Below are 14,480 nucleotides of genomic sequence, written 5' to 3' on the forward strand. Positions count from 1 at the left end.
ATTCACTGCCGGTCGGGCTGCAATACTTAGTCTCTAAACGAAAACACCGAAACGTCCGTGCCAGAAAGACGCTCACAAGCGATCGGTCCGACTCAATACCTTTCAAAAGGACTGAAAAGGCGTCAAGGCGGTCGTCAACCTCCATGGCCAACCGAGCGCACTCCACGGTTCGCGGTTTACCCCAGTTGCCTGATATCTTGGACTAGAAGAACTGTGAAGCATGGATTTCACTGTAAGTCGAGTCGGTTCTGGCACATGTCGATGCTAGTAGCCCATCCGAGGTCCGCATGACCTTCAGCGCTTGTCCGCGTGACACGATGACTTCACCTTGGGGCCTACCTGGTTTCGAACACGTACTGATGGCAGACTGCAGCTCTCACTCACTCATTTCTGCGAGAGCCATGGGCCCAAATGCGTGCTTTGCACGCAGGTGCTCCCGCTGGAATGCGCCACCTGCGTTCCGCCTTCACCTCCTCTCCGTCCGCAACCCTCTACCTCTACCTTCAACATATCCGATCCGGAGCCAGCCTTCGAAGACACCGGACGTGTTCATACGATTCCGTCGCTCCGCAAGACAGATACCAACATAACCCTCCCTACCGATTTCTCCGGAGCCTCCACAAATGTTGACTCGGAATCAGATAGCCCCACCATCGAACGACATCCGCTATTCAAGAACCACGACCCTAACACCAGTGTTCCACCACAGTTCCGCTATGGTCGCGCCCAAGGTGAGACATGCGCCTCTTGCACATTCACTGCCCCCGAATCTGTAGCCAGCAGTCTTCCCTCCGGCGCTCCTGGCAGCCTCAAGTCCGATGGCAAGAGCAAGAACGGCGCACCTGTTTTCCGTTCGAGAGAATTTGTCTGTTTAGGGACATCCCCCAACAGCGCTGGGCCTCAAGACTCAGCAGCGGGCGGTAGCAGCAATGGTACAAGCTATCCTCCATCGTCCTACGCTTCCTCCACCCACCCGGAGCAATGCCACGACCATACAATGACATATCTTACGGCCAAATCACCCTCAGACCCAGACACCTATTCGTACCTGCGAGCCTCAGTCATTCGCACGCTTTCCTGCGAGCTCCTCCCACGTGGTATGTCCGATGGACCTCTGTGTTTTGGCGATGCTACGCAAGGTTACACCATTGCCTACGTCTTTCGCTTGACGGATCCAAAGGCACGTGGCAGGAGGCGATGCTATGCATTCTTGGCCCTTGCTGGAAAAGACGCTAAGAGGGCATTCCGTGCAGCACCAATGCTGTGGGAAGCGTTCGCAAGTATGAGCAGAGGAATCGAGGGGGCCGCAATGAGGGCCGCTGAGGAGAAAGAGCGCAAAGAAGAAGAGGAACGGCAACAAGGGGTGGGCCGTCAGCCAGGTCGCGCCCCTCGGGAAAGCCCAAAGAGCGAGAAAGTCGCGTATACACCCGTCTCGTCCTTCCTAACACGAAGGGCAATGGATCCTGACGGCACCATCAGACGCATGGGCCAAACAAGTCCACGGAGTCTCGCCGATATTGTGGGTGATGAGACTATTTTTGCGATCCTACATCAATATTTCGTTGCCCTTTTGCGCTGCCTGGGAGACAGGTTTGGTGGGATCCCCCTGGCAGACCGAGAAGCCGTCTATCAGACTATGGCCGACGCTGCCGGCCTAGGTGGTGAGAAGTCACCGAGTCGGGTTCATCATGAACGGGTGCGCTCGCGACAAACAGAGACTGCAGAACCGTATTCTTTGCGCGAGGAAGATAGCACTCCAAAACCTGAGCCTGCAAAGACGCTCAAGATCAGGCCAAGCAAGGAACGCCCACGACAAAGAGAAGAGACCGAAGAAGCAGAGGTCGAGGATGAAATCGACAAGGCGAAGAAGCGTCTTAGCAAGACGCTGAGTCTGGGCAGCACAGGACAATGCGCGCCTCTGCACGTCACGCAGGCTGCGGCTAGGGGACAAGTCCAAGTCGCGCCAACGAGTTCGCGGCAGGTCACCGTCTGAGCTCGATTGGGTAGGACGCGAGTGCTAACATCTTGATGACTTACGGCCGAATGACTGGGACGCTTTGGTAGCGATTCTTGCTCCGGGGGATATGTGCTGTGTGACTGTTATACCCCAATACATCGATGTGTTGTTCTTGATAGGTGGGCTGGCTGGCTGGCTGGGCAGGGGCGTTTAGGGAGCCGAGTGGAAGCATGTGGATTTGATGTATTGGAGCTTTGTCTTACTATATACATGAGACGGCGGTCTCGAGGCTTGCGAGCTGACGAGCATCTAGGTTCAGACAGCCGCAACAGTGCACGGCGGTGCGGTTATGCTGGACGCAATGAGAAGATATCTTGAGTCAAAAACGGCGCTATCCGAGACGCTTTATCTGGTGCAATCCCCAAGTGCGTTGCACCATCCTGCGGTCGTGCAGCTCTGGTATTCATTGGAGGACCATGCTCGCTCAGTCGAGGGCTATATTGATCCTAATTAAGCTGTGTCCCGGGGCTCATGAGGCAACGATCGGCTGAGCTTGCGGTCAACATTAACAGCAGCCTACAAACTCCGAGAAGGCAGTAAGAGAAGGCTCCCCGTCCTTGACCAATGACTCGCGGCCCTTGCTGCCACTTGGGTACTGACTGCAAGCCTTTCCACTCTGCTCACATCCAGCTAGTTTCGGCGGTTTCCTTCACCCAACATCCGCACGAGCACAGCACCAGAAGGAGAAGTCCGCCCCCGTGATACAACGACCCAATCGATCCGAAAATCAGTTGCTACCTGTCCAAGACCCCAACAACGCTTGACACGTTTCCACCCCACCAACGAATCGTCACGTTGCACTACTTTGTACCTATGCTTCAACCTGACGCTGTCCCACTCCACTCCACCGCACCAGGATCCATACATACCCAACTTCTGCTCCCCCCAGCGACCCGCACCGGCCCGCTCGTATTGGCCACCAGCCGAACCATATTCAAACCTCACCTTGCCGCCATTGGCCCACAACAGAAGAACTTCCTGCTTGCATAACGCAACTTGATTCCCAGCCCTGCAAGCGCGGGATGCCGAGCAACTCCCGCCGCGCTTCAAACACATGATCGGTCGGAAAGACGATGCTTTTTGTTGGACGCCTCACCTTTTGCGCGCGTCTCCCCGTGCAAGCACGGCCTCTTGGGGAAAGTTTCTCTACATGCCGCGCCGCGACGTGATCAAGAGGTTTTGTAACCAGATCTAGCAAGCCGCGCCGGACCATCGGCGAGAAACCAGCTTGTCATCACATGCATCCCAAACCAGGCAGTTCGGTAAGCCATTGGCTATTGCCGCAGCAGCTTTGCTTCTGGGCACGCTTTTGAGCTCTCAAGCGTACCGTACTGACAGTCACAGACTCTTGGACTCAGGATAAGCGACGAATGGTCACTTCGCTGGGCAAGATGCTCCCACAGGGCCGCGCGAGAGTCTTTTTCGTGGTCCGGTAATGCTTGCTTGCGGCCAACAGGGTGTCACTCCACCTTGCAGCTTATCCCACCGGTGGCTGCCCAGTGTGCTGATCGTGTCGTTGTGTCGGCCGTTTTCGATTCGTGCAGCGAGCTGGGGTGATTGGACTTAGCTGCCGAGCAGGCGAGCGATAGGCCAGCAAAGCTACCCGTGTAGGTGCTGGGCAAGTAGGAGGGGCCAGGTAGTTAGCTAGGTTCGTGGGATGCAAAGACTTCCTCAGGGTCCACAGAGTGTGTGAACAGCGCTCTGGTGCTATAAGACCAAGCTCCCGCTACCCTGCCCTCTTCCCTTCCAGTCCCCTCCCCAAACCGCAACTTTGTCAGCCATCAATTCAACCCAGAACCAACCTAAATCACACTTCCAAACCCCGACCCCAACGTCAATCCAAACCACATCCAACATGGGTCCCTGCTCCTCCTGCAACTGCTGCAACGGCGCCGCCTGCGCCGGCAGCTGCTCCTGCAAGGGCTGCGGTGTACGTTGTCCCCCTCTTCGTTGTCCCTTCCTCTCTCCCTTCCCCCGCTTCTTCTCATCGGCCCAGCCAGCCGGCTTCGAACTACCTCCCCTCCCCTCTCCAGCTCAGGACCAGTAGCTAATACGTCAGGGCGCCAATAGCACTAAATGGTTTATGCGCAGGACAGGGCTCTCTCCTAGGAGCGGAAGAGAGAGAGAGGCAAAGATTGAAACGTGCGCGCAGGCTAGGACACGAGGATATAACATTCATTTCTTCAGTTGAACTAGCAAACTACTGAACCAGTATACAGTATACAGTAGCTAGCTGGCCAGGGAACACACAATCTTGGGAACCGATTGCAAAAACCGTGCCCGCATGTCTTCTCCTCTAGGGTTTACCTTGAGCCGTAGAAGGGCGCCCTCATAACCGTCTCACTTTCTGACCCCTTGTTGCCTCCTATTATGTGCCTTGTGTGAAGTCCGCGCCTGCCCTGGATGGTCGATGTAGGTCGCATCGAGCGCGCCTCGCTCTCGACTTCTTACCGCTTGCACGCACGCAAAACACCAACGTATATAATTGTGTCCATTCCGCCCATACTTGATCAAGGCGACGTGACCATAACATACTCTCGTATCTTTGGTCAGCGTCCAGGCCAGGAACCCAACTCGTCGCAGGCTGGGTGACCACGAAGCGAGAACGGCATTGTATGCACCGAAACACGCTGTAGAATTTGCACAAGAGTTCACGATAGAATGCAAAAACTGAGCGTATATCTGGAGCTCGCGTTGCACCTCGCACGGGCTCGGCCAACATGTCTGGAGTAGAGTCAAACCAAAAGTTTCGGCCGTGTCAGCCGTTCGGAGTCTTCTATTGATACGTCGCTAGCTAGAAATTGCAAAGATGCGCAGGACCCAATCGGCCAGATTACCTTGTTACTACTGCCACGCCTTAGTTACAAACCATCAGGCCGACGAACAACGGTTTCAGCGCTGATAGCGTGCCAGCTGGTCCATAATGTTCTGTACATTGTTCGGTTGTTGCCCAGGACCATAACCTTGAGCTGCGTTGGGCGTAGACCCATAGTTCGGCAAACCAGGTTGTGGGACATGCTGAGAATAGGGATGGGCTTGATTCTGCCGATGGGCCGCAATATTGGTCAAAAGTCCTCCTAAGTCTGGTTGCTGATGTTGTGCACTTGCGGGATTTTGACCGTTTGCCTGCGGCTGGCGTAGGTTCGCAAGCAGTTGCTGCAGGTTCGGTGCCCCAGTATTAGCGGATGATGGAGTCGGTGGTTGATGCGGCGGATATGGCGCCTGTTGAGGATATGGGTAGGGTTGTGGAGGCTGAGGCGGTCGCTGCTGCAATGGCGGCTGCCCTGCAGGCGAGTATTGCTGCGGGGAATGGTGCATAGACTGAGGAGGGTAGTGTGGAGTACCACCATAGGATTGTGGAGTGGTCGGGTATGCAGATATTGGCGAGGCTTGGGTATTCTTGGTGTGGAGGATGATATCCGCAGCTACATTGACGTCGAGGTCAACGTATTCATTAAATTTGACATTCGACGCTCCGGACGATCGATCGAAGACCTGTAAAGGCACCTTGTGAGTGATCGAATTCATTTGGAGTAACTTGACAATAGCGTGAACCCCCTCGAGTATCTGTCGCTTTATCACAGCTTGTAATGGTAGTCGCGGGCTCAACCATGTCGTAGATGCCTTGAGACCCTTAGCACGAAAGGCATCTTCAACCCAATTTATGAACGCTTGTGGTACACTTTGGTCCAAGATGAGCAGCTGCACATCTGGAACATCTTGTGGCGCTCGACGAGGTAGTGGTAGAGCAGTGTCCTCATCGTATCGAGGTGGAAATGGAGGGGGATATTGTGAAACTGCGGGCGACCTTGGGCTGATGTATCCTCGTGGGGGGCTTCGGCCAGGATGGGGTCGATAGTCGTCCCTAGAGCGGTAGCTGTTGCGGTGTGGTGATGGAGATCGAGTACGTCGGAAATCATCGCGACGTCTCTCATCGCGGAGGTCGCCAAAGGGGTTCCTGGTAGGAAACCGGTCATTGCTTACACGTCTATCCGGTGATCGTGATCGTCGTCGAATATCCTTGTTCTTCGCGCCACTGTTGGCTGCATTCCGCGTGTTCTTTTGCGGTTTTGAGACCTCGAGATGAATTTTCCTTCCCCGGATTTCAACGCTCTGCTCTGCCTCCAAGGCCCTAGAGCAATCGGATGCCTCAAGAAATTGGACGAAGCCGTATGCCTGTTTGATGGAGATTTGAGCCAGTCTGCCATGGCGGTGGAAAATATGAAAAAGATCACGCTTTGTCACTTTCTCAGAAGGTAAATTGCCCACAAATAAGCGTGACCCGATAGGAAATTTGTCCCAAATACCTTCAGTGACATAGCCTCGCTCGTCTTCGAGGAACTGGTCATAGATGGTCTGCGTTCTGGGAGACCAAGGCCGCTCGCCAGTGATGGGCGAATAAGCTTTCGTCTGGTTGACGACGCTTGATGAGGCATATGGTATAGAACCAGTGCTTTGCATCCCTGGATATGCATAGTCTTGCAATGGGATGGCCCCAGCCTGTAGCGATGGGGCGTTTGACAGAGAATCAGAGGCAGCAAATGAGACTTGGGCTTGAGTGGGCACATTGGCTGGGTAGTTTGCATAGTCTGTAGGAAGCTCTTGAACAGGAGGTTTGGGAGGAAGGCCATGGGCGGAGGGCAAAGAGCTTATGCTGGGATCTGGATCAGAAGAAGCAGCGGCAGTAGTTGGTGCGGTCAATGACTCAGCTGCCGGGGCTGTTGAGGCAGACTGGTGGACAGTGTCAAGCAGGGACTGATAGTCTACGCCGCCTTGATCCAAGTCTGGCTGCTGTTGCGAAGCAGAATCTTGAGAGATAGGGTCGTGCGCAGCTTGTATGCCATTGACTTGTGACTCGAATGTAGGTTCGGCCGCAACAGGCTCTGTCTGATCGGGTACTTGATTTGTGGGATCGAGCTGCGATTCGGACTGAGTGGTACCGTTCGGTTGCTCAGGCAGCGTCGTCGTTGCCGTCGTCGTCGTCGGTGGGTTCGGCGATAAGGGTATGTTTGAAGGGGCTTCGGTCGATTGAAGATCAGCTACTTGCGGCACAGGGTGCTCCTGCGGGATGGATGATTCAGCTTCGGCGCCGCGAAGAAAATCTTGCACAGCATCATGTTCCTCTGGTTGCGATTTCTGGATCGGATTTGGGAATGAAGAAAAGGGCTGATCGTTGGGGATGTTGTAAGTAGCAGTGTCATTGAAAACGGGATCCATTTGGTTGCGCAGGACAGGAATGTTTGAGGGCTCTGGGAGGTGCACTGGTCGCGGACTCTCTGGAGTTTGAGACCTTCCAAAGCGTTGCGCTTCTGGAGGAGGACTTGTACTAGTCATGCTGCAGAAGGAGATACATGGAGGGCAAAGGAGAGTGGGAGTTGGCGATAGCTGATATCAACAGCTCCAAGGCGGGGGGAAACAGCCAACAGGCTGGTGGGCGCACTCTGCGAGGGCAATCGCGTTTTCTAGAAACGCTAGATGCAGCTACGCAGAAGTGACGAGAACGTGCAACGTCAATGACCCGCCTGCCAATTGCAGAGACACGACCATTCGGCGAGAACGGCCCGTCCGTACAAAGGCGCAATCGCCCTCGACTGACTAAGCCGTCTTTGGTGCCAACCTTGGCAATACAAGGTCAACTTCATGTGCCCGCGTACTTGATGCTCTCATGACTGCCACCTGCACAGAGTCCAGCTTTTACCGCCCCCATGTCTGCGTGACCGACGCCAGTTATTGCCAGATGCAGTCTTCGGCTCTGTCTCGCCTACTAGGTTTGTATTTGACGCTCTTGCGCAGCGATGCTATCTCCGAGCCTGGCCCCTGATTTCTCACCGCAGTTGGCCATATGTCCAAGTTAGGTGTGTGCCCTTGTGTGTGTCGGGAGGTCTGAGAATCACTATGAAGTATATATGCGCAATTCATGCTTCATATTCCTTTCCGAACCTAATATTCGCCATCAGCCTCGCGAAGCATTGTGCTACATCAAAAGTTCCCGAGCAAATCCATGGCGATCACAGGCGAAGTCACTGGGCGCTGCTTGTGTGGAAAGGCAACGTTTTCCTATAGCGGCCTGCCCAAGTACACAGCCCTATGACACTGTGACGACGATCAAAAGATCTCCAATGCACCAGTGTTCCGAGTTCCGAAAGAGAACTTCACAATAACATCAGCGACGCGGCCAAAGAAATTCACAATGACATCTGACCACGGCTGGGTAAGCTCCTAGCTCTGTTCAAAAGCAGCCGATTCATCATATCTTCAGAGGAAATCACATCGCACTTCTGCGATAACTGTGGCGTGACCATCTATCGCAGTGGAGGCAGCCCGACGGTAGATGGATTGATCGTGACTTCGGACAGGCTGTCTTGATGATCAGTCGGTGGTTAGAAAGGCCCCTCCTATCGCAGAGGTGTACGTTGAGAGACGTCCGGTTTGGAGAGCGTCTATACCAGGAGCAATGCAACTTGACTCCACATACAAGGTGCTTGAGGCTCAATTCACACCAGCCGGGGCACAGGATGGCGCTTAAGAGTAGAGCTGTGATTGGCCGGAAAGGAGAAGGGGATGGCAGAGGAAGCTTCGTAGTGAGTATCGCATAAGACAGAAAATAGGAGCGAGGGAGTTTGACTCAGAAGAATGCTACTGTTTGCCTGTGAAGAAATACGGTAGGTGGAGGCAGGAAGGGGGCTGCGGAGGGCAGGGGTGAAGGGTGTGGAGATGTAGACCGTGCTGGCGTCATAAACGACCGCGTCAGGTCTAACCTCACGCGCGCAACAGTGCTCTCCCGTTAGTACTTGTAGCTTACTACCAGGTCAGCTCATGGCCTTCCCGAGGCGTGCGCTGGTCGCCATTCAGCGTCTCGAACTATTACGCCTAGATTTAGGAGTTCGTAACCTCAATGCCTATTCTACCTCCAGCCAGGGGTCGCACCTCGAGGATCTTTCTGAAGCCAGGAGGTGGTACAAAGAAACCTTTTCTACCGACCCAGATTCAGCTATCCCTCAGACGTTGGGGGAGATCAGTTACAGCAGATCTAGTGGGCCCGGCGGGCAAAATGTGAATAAGTAAGTACACCACTCGTCTTGGTTCCGGCGTTCGTGCAACGTAGAAGGCGACTTCCCTTTCAGTGCCTGTATTCCCATAGAGATTCGAGAGGAGGACATCTCCTTGGTTACGTGGATGCTGCGAGAATCGCTACATTGCAGATACAACAGCAGCGCTCGGAGCTTGACATCATCTAGAAACACGCGCTCTCAAACTGCTACCAGTCCAACTGACGCGCTTCAGAATAAACTCGAAGGCGCAGCTCCGCGTACCAGTCGGTCAGCTCTGTGGCCACCTCCCAGTAGCCCTGCACCCTGGGATTCGTGCTTCGCGTTACTATGCCGACAAGACCGACTCGCTCCTGTTCCAGGCCGACGAAAGCCGCAAAGCGACGATCAACAAAGATACCTGCTATCGCAAACTGTCAGAACTGGTTCGCGATGTCTATCGGGCGGCTGTGCCAGGCGAAACATCTGACGAGCAGAAAGAGAAGGTGCAGAAGCTCAAAAAGTCCGAGAATGAAGCACGGTTGAAACTTAAGAAGAAGCAATCGAGTAAGAAGGCTGCACGGTCGAGGAGTTCTGATGATTGACGTCGCTCTACAACGACTGAGATACTGATTCGGCCACTCGCCGAATCGCTGGATCCAGATCCTCTGCCTCAAGCAACCGCTGCAGCCAACGCTTGGCCCATGCTGCCAACTCCGCCTGCTGGCTGGTCTTCTTCTGCGCCTCTCGCAGGCTTTTCAGAGACGATCGAAACGCTGGTGGGAAGTCTGCCGAGTTGGGTTGTAGGCCAACCACGGGCGTCCAGACCTCACAGGCATCTCGCACCCAGCTGCGTCGGGCTAGTCGGTCAAGAGAATCTCTCAGGTGATACAGCACCCTCGCCGTGGCCTTGACATGCGTGTAGTCCTCTAACATGTACAATACATCCTGCGTCAGGTGTGGATCGTTGTTGAACTGGGTCATGGCAGCGTCGAAGATAGCAATCGGGATTGCTCCACTCTGCGCTGGTGCTTCTCGCATGTTCTCCAGCGCCTTCGCGTCGACATCATCACCCTGGGTTTGTGGAGCGACATCATCGGCAGTCAGTGCAGGTACCTGTCTCTCATCGACCGGGTCGGCGTCGGAAGTCTCGCCTCCGCGTCCAATACCAAGAATCTCTCTGCGGGTCTGCAACTTGGCAATATAGGACATTTCCAGCCGCAAATACTGCAACCACAGCGCCTTCTTGTTCTTGTTGAAGCGCAGACCTCTTTGCATGTAGGCTCTAGCCTCCGTCATATCACCATTGTCTTCCATGGCGGATTGAGCCGCGTAGATCCACAGCTCCGGGCGCGTAGGATGTAGCCGGAGCGCATTGGCGAATATCTGTGAAAGTTTCTTGTGCGCTTGTTGCTTTTTCGCATACTCGATACTCTGCAGCCACAGACCAACGTCGCTGGGATGTCTCTTGGTGCCTCTATCGAATACAAAGAAGATACGCCGCTGACCGTTGTGGGCAGTGCTCTTGACACCCAACCGCTTGACACGCTTCTTCCGGAGGGAATCAACGTTCATCTCGAATTCGGCATAACGAATGTAGTCTGAGGGCGTCGAGCCGCGGGCGTTGATCTTGTGCTCAAAGTCGGATCGTTGGCGGGCGATTTTGCTGATTTCTTCGCTGGAGAAAATCTTCTTGCGCTCGAACTCTTTCAACTCCGGCACCGATTGCTCGAGGAAGAAACGGGCTTTGTCGCTTGCAGCGGCCATGCCGTACGAGCCCAGAGGTTCGGTTGTAAGAGCGAGGGTTGTAGAGGAGGAGAAGCCTGGTCGAGTTCAGTTTCGTAAACGCTGCGGGCAAAATTAAAGTGGAGTCGCTCGTAAGATAACACTAATAGCCCATGCTGCGGAACTGCATGTGCACTTCGAGCAGGCTGTCAGGGATGGCGTGGATGAGCCCGGATGTCGCGGCGCGCAGCTGCTTGAACGCGCACCAGCTCGGTCGCAAACCACCCATCGTGTCTCGTTTTAAATTATAATTCTTCCTCATCCTTTGTTGTCCCCCTGTCTGGACTTTGTATTCGACTCCTTTCGTCACTCCTTCTTACCGTTCACGTGCGTATTATGCAATAATAGATCCTACCCGTCACCGACATGGCTCCCAAGTCCAAGGATGGAGATGTCATCTTTGCGGTACGAAGCTCACAGACTCTGCCACGCCTACGTTTCCTAACTCGGCGCAGTTCAACGCAAAATGGGTGTCCTATGTTCACACGGTCGTCGCTTACTGCGCGTTCCTGGGCGCTCTCTTCGTAGGCATCTGGTTACATTACCAGAAGATTGTGCAAAACGAACATTATGGCTACCCCGACGAGTGGTTCCCATCCGTGTCTGCTACCATTGGCGACCGCTACCCCGAGAGATCTGTATTCATGGTCTTCATCGCCATCACCTCTGGCCCACGTTTTGTCCTCGTCGGACTGTGGTATCTGCTTACCCGGCGACCGAACACGAACCTCCCCGCAGTCATTGCCGGCGTTGGAATATTCAGAACATTGACTTGCGGAGGCTGGACCTACGTTACTTCAACAGATGATCATAACTGGCATGACATCTTCATGATCTCGTACTTGGTGGCTACGGTTCCTTGGACCATGGGCTGTCTTGCGCTCAGTCCGCCCAATCCAGAAGCCATTAAATGGCGCAAACGCCTGGCAAGCCTGTTCTTCGGCACTTTGGTGCCCTTGATTTACTTCTTCATTCAGCATAAAGTCCACAAGGTCGCTGGTGGTAAGCTCGCTCCCGCTGACATCCGCCAATGACTTACCAGGGGCAGCATACACGATTTACGCCTTCTTTGAATGGGCTCTTGTCCTTTTCGACGTTGCATTCGACGCTGTGACTGCGCTAGATTTTGGCACCTTTGAACTTGTAGTTAAGGATGTTAAGGGTCTCAGCCGAGGGTATGTGCAATGGCTCCCGAAATAGCGAAGGGTACGGCCATGATCTGCAATATGTACAAAGGACTAATAGCTTTTCAGAGACTCAAAGACTCTAAAAGATGATGTCAAAGCAAAGAAGTGCGTCCCTTACTGCTAAAACCCGTGCGAGTTATACTGACCGTGTCCAGCTCCAATCAGCCTTTCGTGCAAGCTTCGACTTTTGAAGGGCCATACTACTGGCCTGCTGTACTCGACGCAGCGGCCGACATTTTCTCTGGCTACGTCTTCTGGTCGATTCTCACCTCCCTCGGTGTTGTCATCTGGTATTTCCCGCTCTGGCACATGGGTCTTTCAGGGTTCGAGATATTTGTGCTGGCTCCTGCTGCTACCCTCTGGCTTGGGATCCCGCCATTGCGTTCCCTAGTCATCAACAACATCCGCAGCGTCCATCTACTGTCTGTTGTTGGTGTTCTATCTTGGCTGGTACATGATCCCACATACCGTCTCCTCACCGTGGCCTTTGCTGTCTCAATGGGAACCATCGCATGGACCGCGACATGGTATGCTGAACGTGGAAACTCAGCCAGACTTCAAACTCGCATCCTGGCTTGGACGATCGGACTTGTCCTTTCAAGCATCGCCAAGTTTGCCAACTACAGCAACAACCCAATCTGGCCTGTCCTGCACTCTGAGAATGGGGGGTGGAACAAGACTGGTGTTGTCCTTGCGGCACTCTCTATCTGGCGATCAACAAGACAGGTCAGCACCAGTGGAGGTGATTACATGCCTGCAGGAAAACAACGCGGATCTGGAGTGCTCATTGGATTGGGGTTGGGCGGCCTCTTCTTCTTTATGCATTCCTTGCTGGCCGATTCGAGCACCATGATTTTGTGGGTCTGGGAAGGGTTCCCCGTGCGCGGACCCATTGCAAGTCCGCATGGCGCTGTCACCATCTTCTTCATGGCGCTTGGCTTGTTCCTGGGCACATCGACACCAGCGTTTTTCGTGACCTGGACTGCGTTTGGCATCGGCTCCGTGGGCGCTGCCCTATTGACCTATTACAGCCACTGGACAGGCTACTATGGTGGTTTGGCGCTCACCGTTTATGTTATGGGCCTCGCTCAACCTCTGATTTCAGCCGGTGCTCAGCATAATCCAGCCAAGACATTTGGGCTGGGCTTTATGGTGTACAACTTTTTGGCTCTCTTCCACTGTTGGGTGGTGGCATATGCGTTTGTGCCAGGCGGTCCACTGGTGCGAGAGCGCACTGATTGGATCATGCTCACAACCATGATCTTCATTGGAGCCGCTGTCTTCAGCGTCCAGACAGCCGACTCGCCTTATAAGCGAAAGGGCCCTACGAAATCGACTGGCCGCACAGCTTCTGCGTACTACATCCACATTCTGCTTGCCCTCCAGCTCCTTTCAGCGTCCATCGCCTACCTACGCTTCCCCACCAACGACTATCAACCCTACCACAAGGATGAAAAAGTGATGACGGCTGGAATCTGGACCACCCACTTCTCTATTGACAACGATCTCTGGGCGTCAGAATACCGCATTCGAGATGCTATCAAGGAACTCGAGATTGACGTGATTGGCCTACTCGAGTCTGACACGCAGCGCATCATCATGGGAATGCGCGACGCGACTCAGTTCCTTGCTGAGGACATGGGTATGTACGTTGACTATGGCCCGGGTCCCAACAAGCACACTTGGGGAAGTGCTCTGCTTTCCAAGTTCCCAATTGTCAACTCGACACATCATCTCCTGCCCTCGCCTGTTGGCGAGCTTGCACCTGCTATTGAGGCCACATTGGATGTGTATGGCACTCTAGTAGACGTTTTTGTCTTCCACTCTGGCCAAGAAGAGGATGTCGAAGATCGTCGTTTGCAAAGTGAGTACATGAGCAAGATCATGGGGGCAACACCCCGACCTGCGATCCTGCTCAGCTATCTCGTCACAAAGCCCCAACAAGGCAATTACAACACGTACGTCAGCGAGGCTAGCCAGATGCACGATATCGACAGATCGGATTGGGACCGATGGTGCGAGTATATCCTCTTCAAGGACATCAAGAGGACTGGATACGCCAGAGTGTCAAGAGGTACGATAACCGATACCGAGATTCAGGTGAGTTTTTCCCGGTTAGTCCTTTCACATGCACTGACACTCCGTTCCAGCTCGGAAAGTTCGTCATTGGCGAGCCAGTATCGTATACGGACGAGAGAATACCAGAGAAGCAAGTACCAGCCGGCCGGCGATTTCCGGCCAGGTTCAACCCTCCAGGTGTGCGGGAGCACTTTTACCATGTCCTCGATGGCGGAAAGCCTCGCTACTATGCGTAAGCCTTGGATGTAAGATGGAAATGATATGTACAAAAGAAAAAGCACCCTGCCATTACATTTGACTCAAGCTCGGCGAGTTCCTCGCTTTGTCCGAAGACACGAGCCTCCCAATGCTGTGAATGGATCCAGTGAGGACCAATCATATAGC

The 14,480-nt window shown here is 54.0% G+C and overlaps 6 protein-coding genes across 6 annotated transcripts; 4 read left to right on the forward strand and 2 right to left on the reverse strand.

Annotated features, from left to right (window-relative positions):
- Nucleotides 1-220: 220 nt before the first annotated feature.
- Nucleotides 221-1,993, forward strand: HMPREF1541_09210 (uncharacterized protein; the record flags this gene model as incomplete). The annotated part of the gene is made up of 2 exons (XM_008713885.1): nucleotides 221-232; nucleotides 374-1,993. The coding sequence occupies 2 exons, from the start codon at nucleotides 221-223 to the stop codon at nucleotides 1,991-1,993; spliced, it is 1,632 nt and encodes a 543-aa protein (XP_008712107.1).
- A 2,916-nt stretch (nucleotides 1,994-4,909) lies between these two features.
- On the reverse strand, nucleotides 4,910-7,351 carry HMPREF1541_09211 (uncharacterized protein; the record flags this gene model as incomplete). Its single annotated transcript, XM_008713886.1, has 1 exon — nucleotides 4,910-7,351. The coding sequence occupies one exon, from the start codon at nucleotides 7,349-7,351 to the stop codon at nucleotides 4,910-4,912; it is 2,442 nt and encodes an 813-aa protein (XP_008712108.1).
- An 856-nt stretch (nucleotides 7,352-8,207) lies between these two features.
- Nucleotides 8,208-8,383, forward strand: HMPREF1541_09212 (uncharacterized protein; the record flags this gene model as incomplete). The annotated part of the gene is made up of 2 exons (XM_008713887.1): nucleotides 8,208-8,228; nucleotides 8,279-8,383. The coding sequence occupies 2 exons, from the start codon at nucleotides 8,208-8,210 to the stop codon at nucleotides 8,381-8,383; spliced, it is 126 nt and encodes a 41-aa protein (XP_008712109.1).
- A 450-nt stretch (nucleotides 8,384-8,833) lies between these two features.
- HMPREF1541_09213 (uncharacterized protein) lies at nucleotides 8,834-9,650 on the forward strand (the record flags this gene model as incomplete). The annotated part of the gene is made up of 2 exons (XM_008713888.1): nucleotides 8,834-9,078; nucleotides 9,302-9,650. The coding sequence occupies 2 exons, from the start codon at nucleotides 8,834-8,836 to the stop codon at nucleotides 9,648-9,650; spliced, it is 594 nt and encodes a 197-aa protein (XP_008712110.1).
- Nucleotides 9,651-9,657: 7 nt separating this feature from the next.
- On the reverse strand, nucleotides 9,658-10,812 carry HMPREF1541_09214 (uncharacterized protein; the record flags this gene model as incomplete). Its single annotated transcript, XM_008713889.1, has 1 exon — nucleotides 9,658-10,812. The coding sequence occupies one exon, from the start codon at nucleotides 10,810-10,812 to the stop codon at nucleotides 9,658-9,660; it is 1,155 nt and encodes a 384-aa protein (XP_008712111.1).
- A 384-nt stretch (nucleotides 10,813-11,196) lies between these two features.
- HMPREF1541_09215 (uncharacterized protein) lies at nucleotides 11,197-14,332 on the forward strand (the record flags this gene model as incomplete). Its single annotated transcript, XM_008713890.1, has 6 exons — nucleotides 11,197-11,235; nucleotides 11,286-11,832; nucleotides 11,879-12,005; nucleotides 12,084-12,122; nucleotides 12,173-14,117; nucleotides 14,168-14,332. The coding sequence occupies 6 exons, from the start codon at nucleotides 11,197-11,199 to the stop codon at nucleotides 14,330-14,332; spliced, it is 2,862 nt and encodes a 953-aa protein (XP_008712112.1).
- Between the last annotated feature and the right edge of the window lie 148 nt (nucleotides 14,333-14,480).

This window comes from Cyphellophora europaea, assembly GCF_000365145.1.
Source record: "Cyphellophora europaea CBS 101466 unplaced genomic scaffold supercont1.10, whole genome shotgun sequence".
Classification (NCBI taxonomy): domain Eukaryota; kingdom Fungi; phylum Ascomycota; class Eurotiomycetes; order Chaetothyriales; family Cyphellophoraceae; genus Cyphellophora; species Cyphellophora europaea.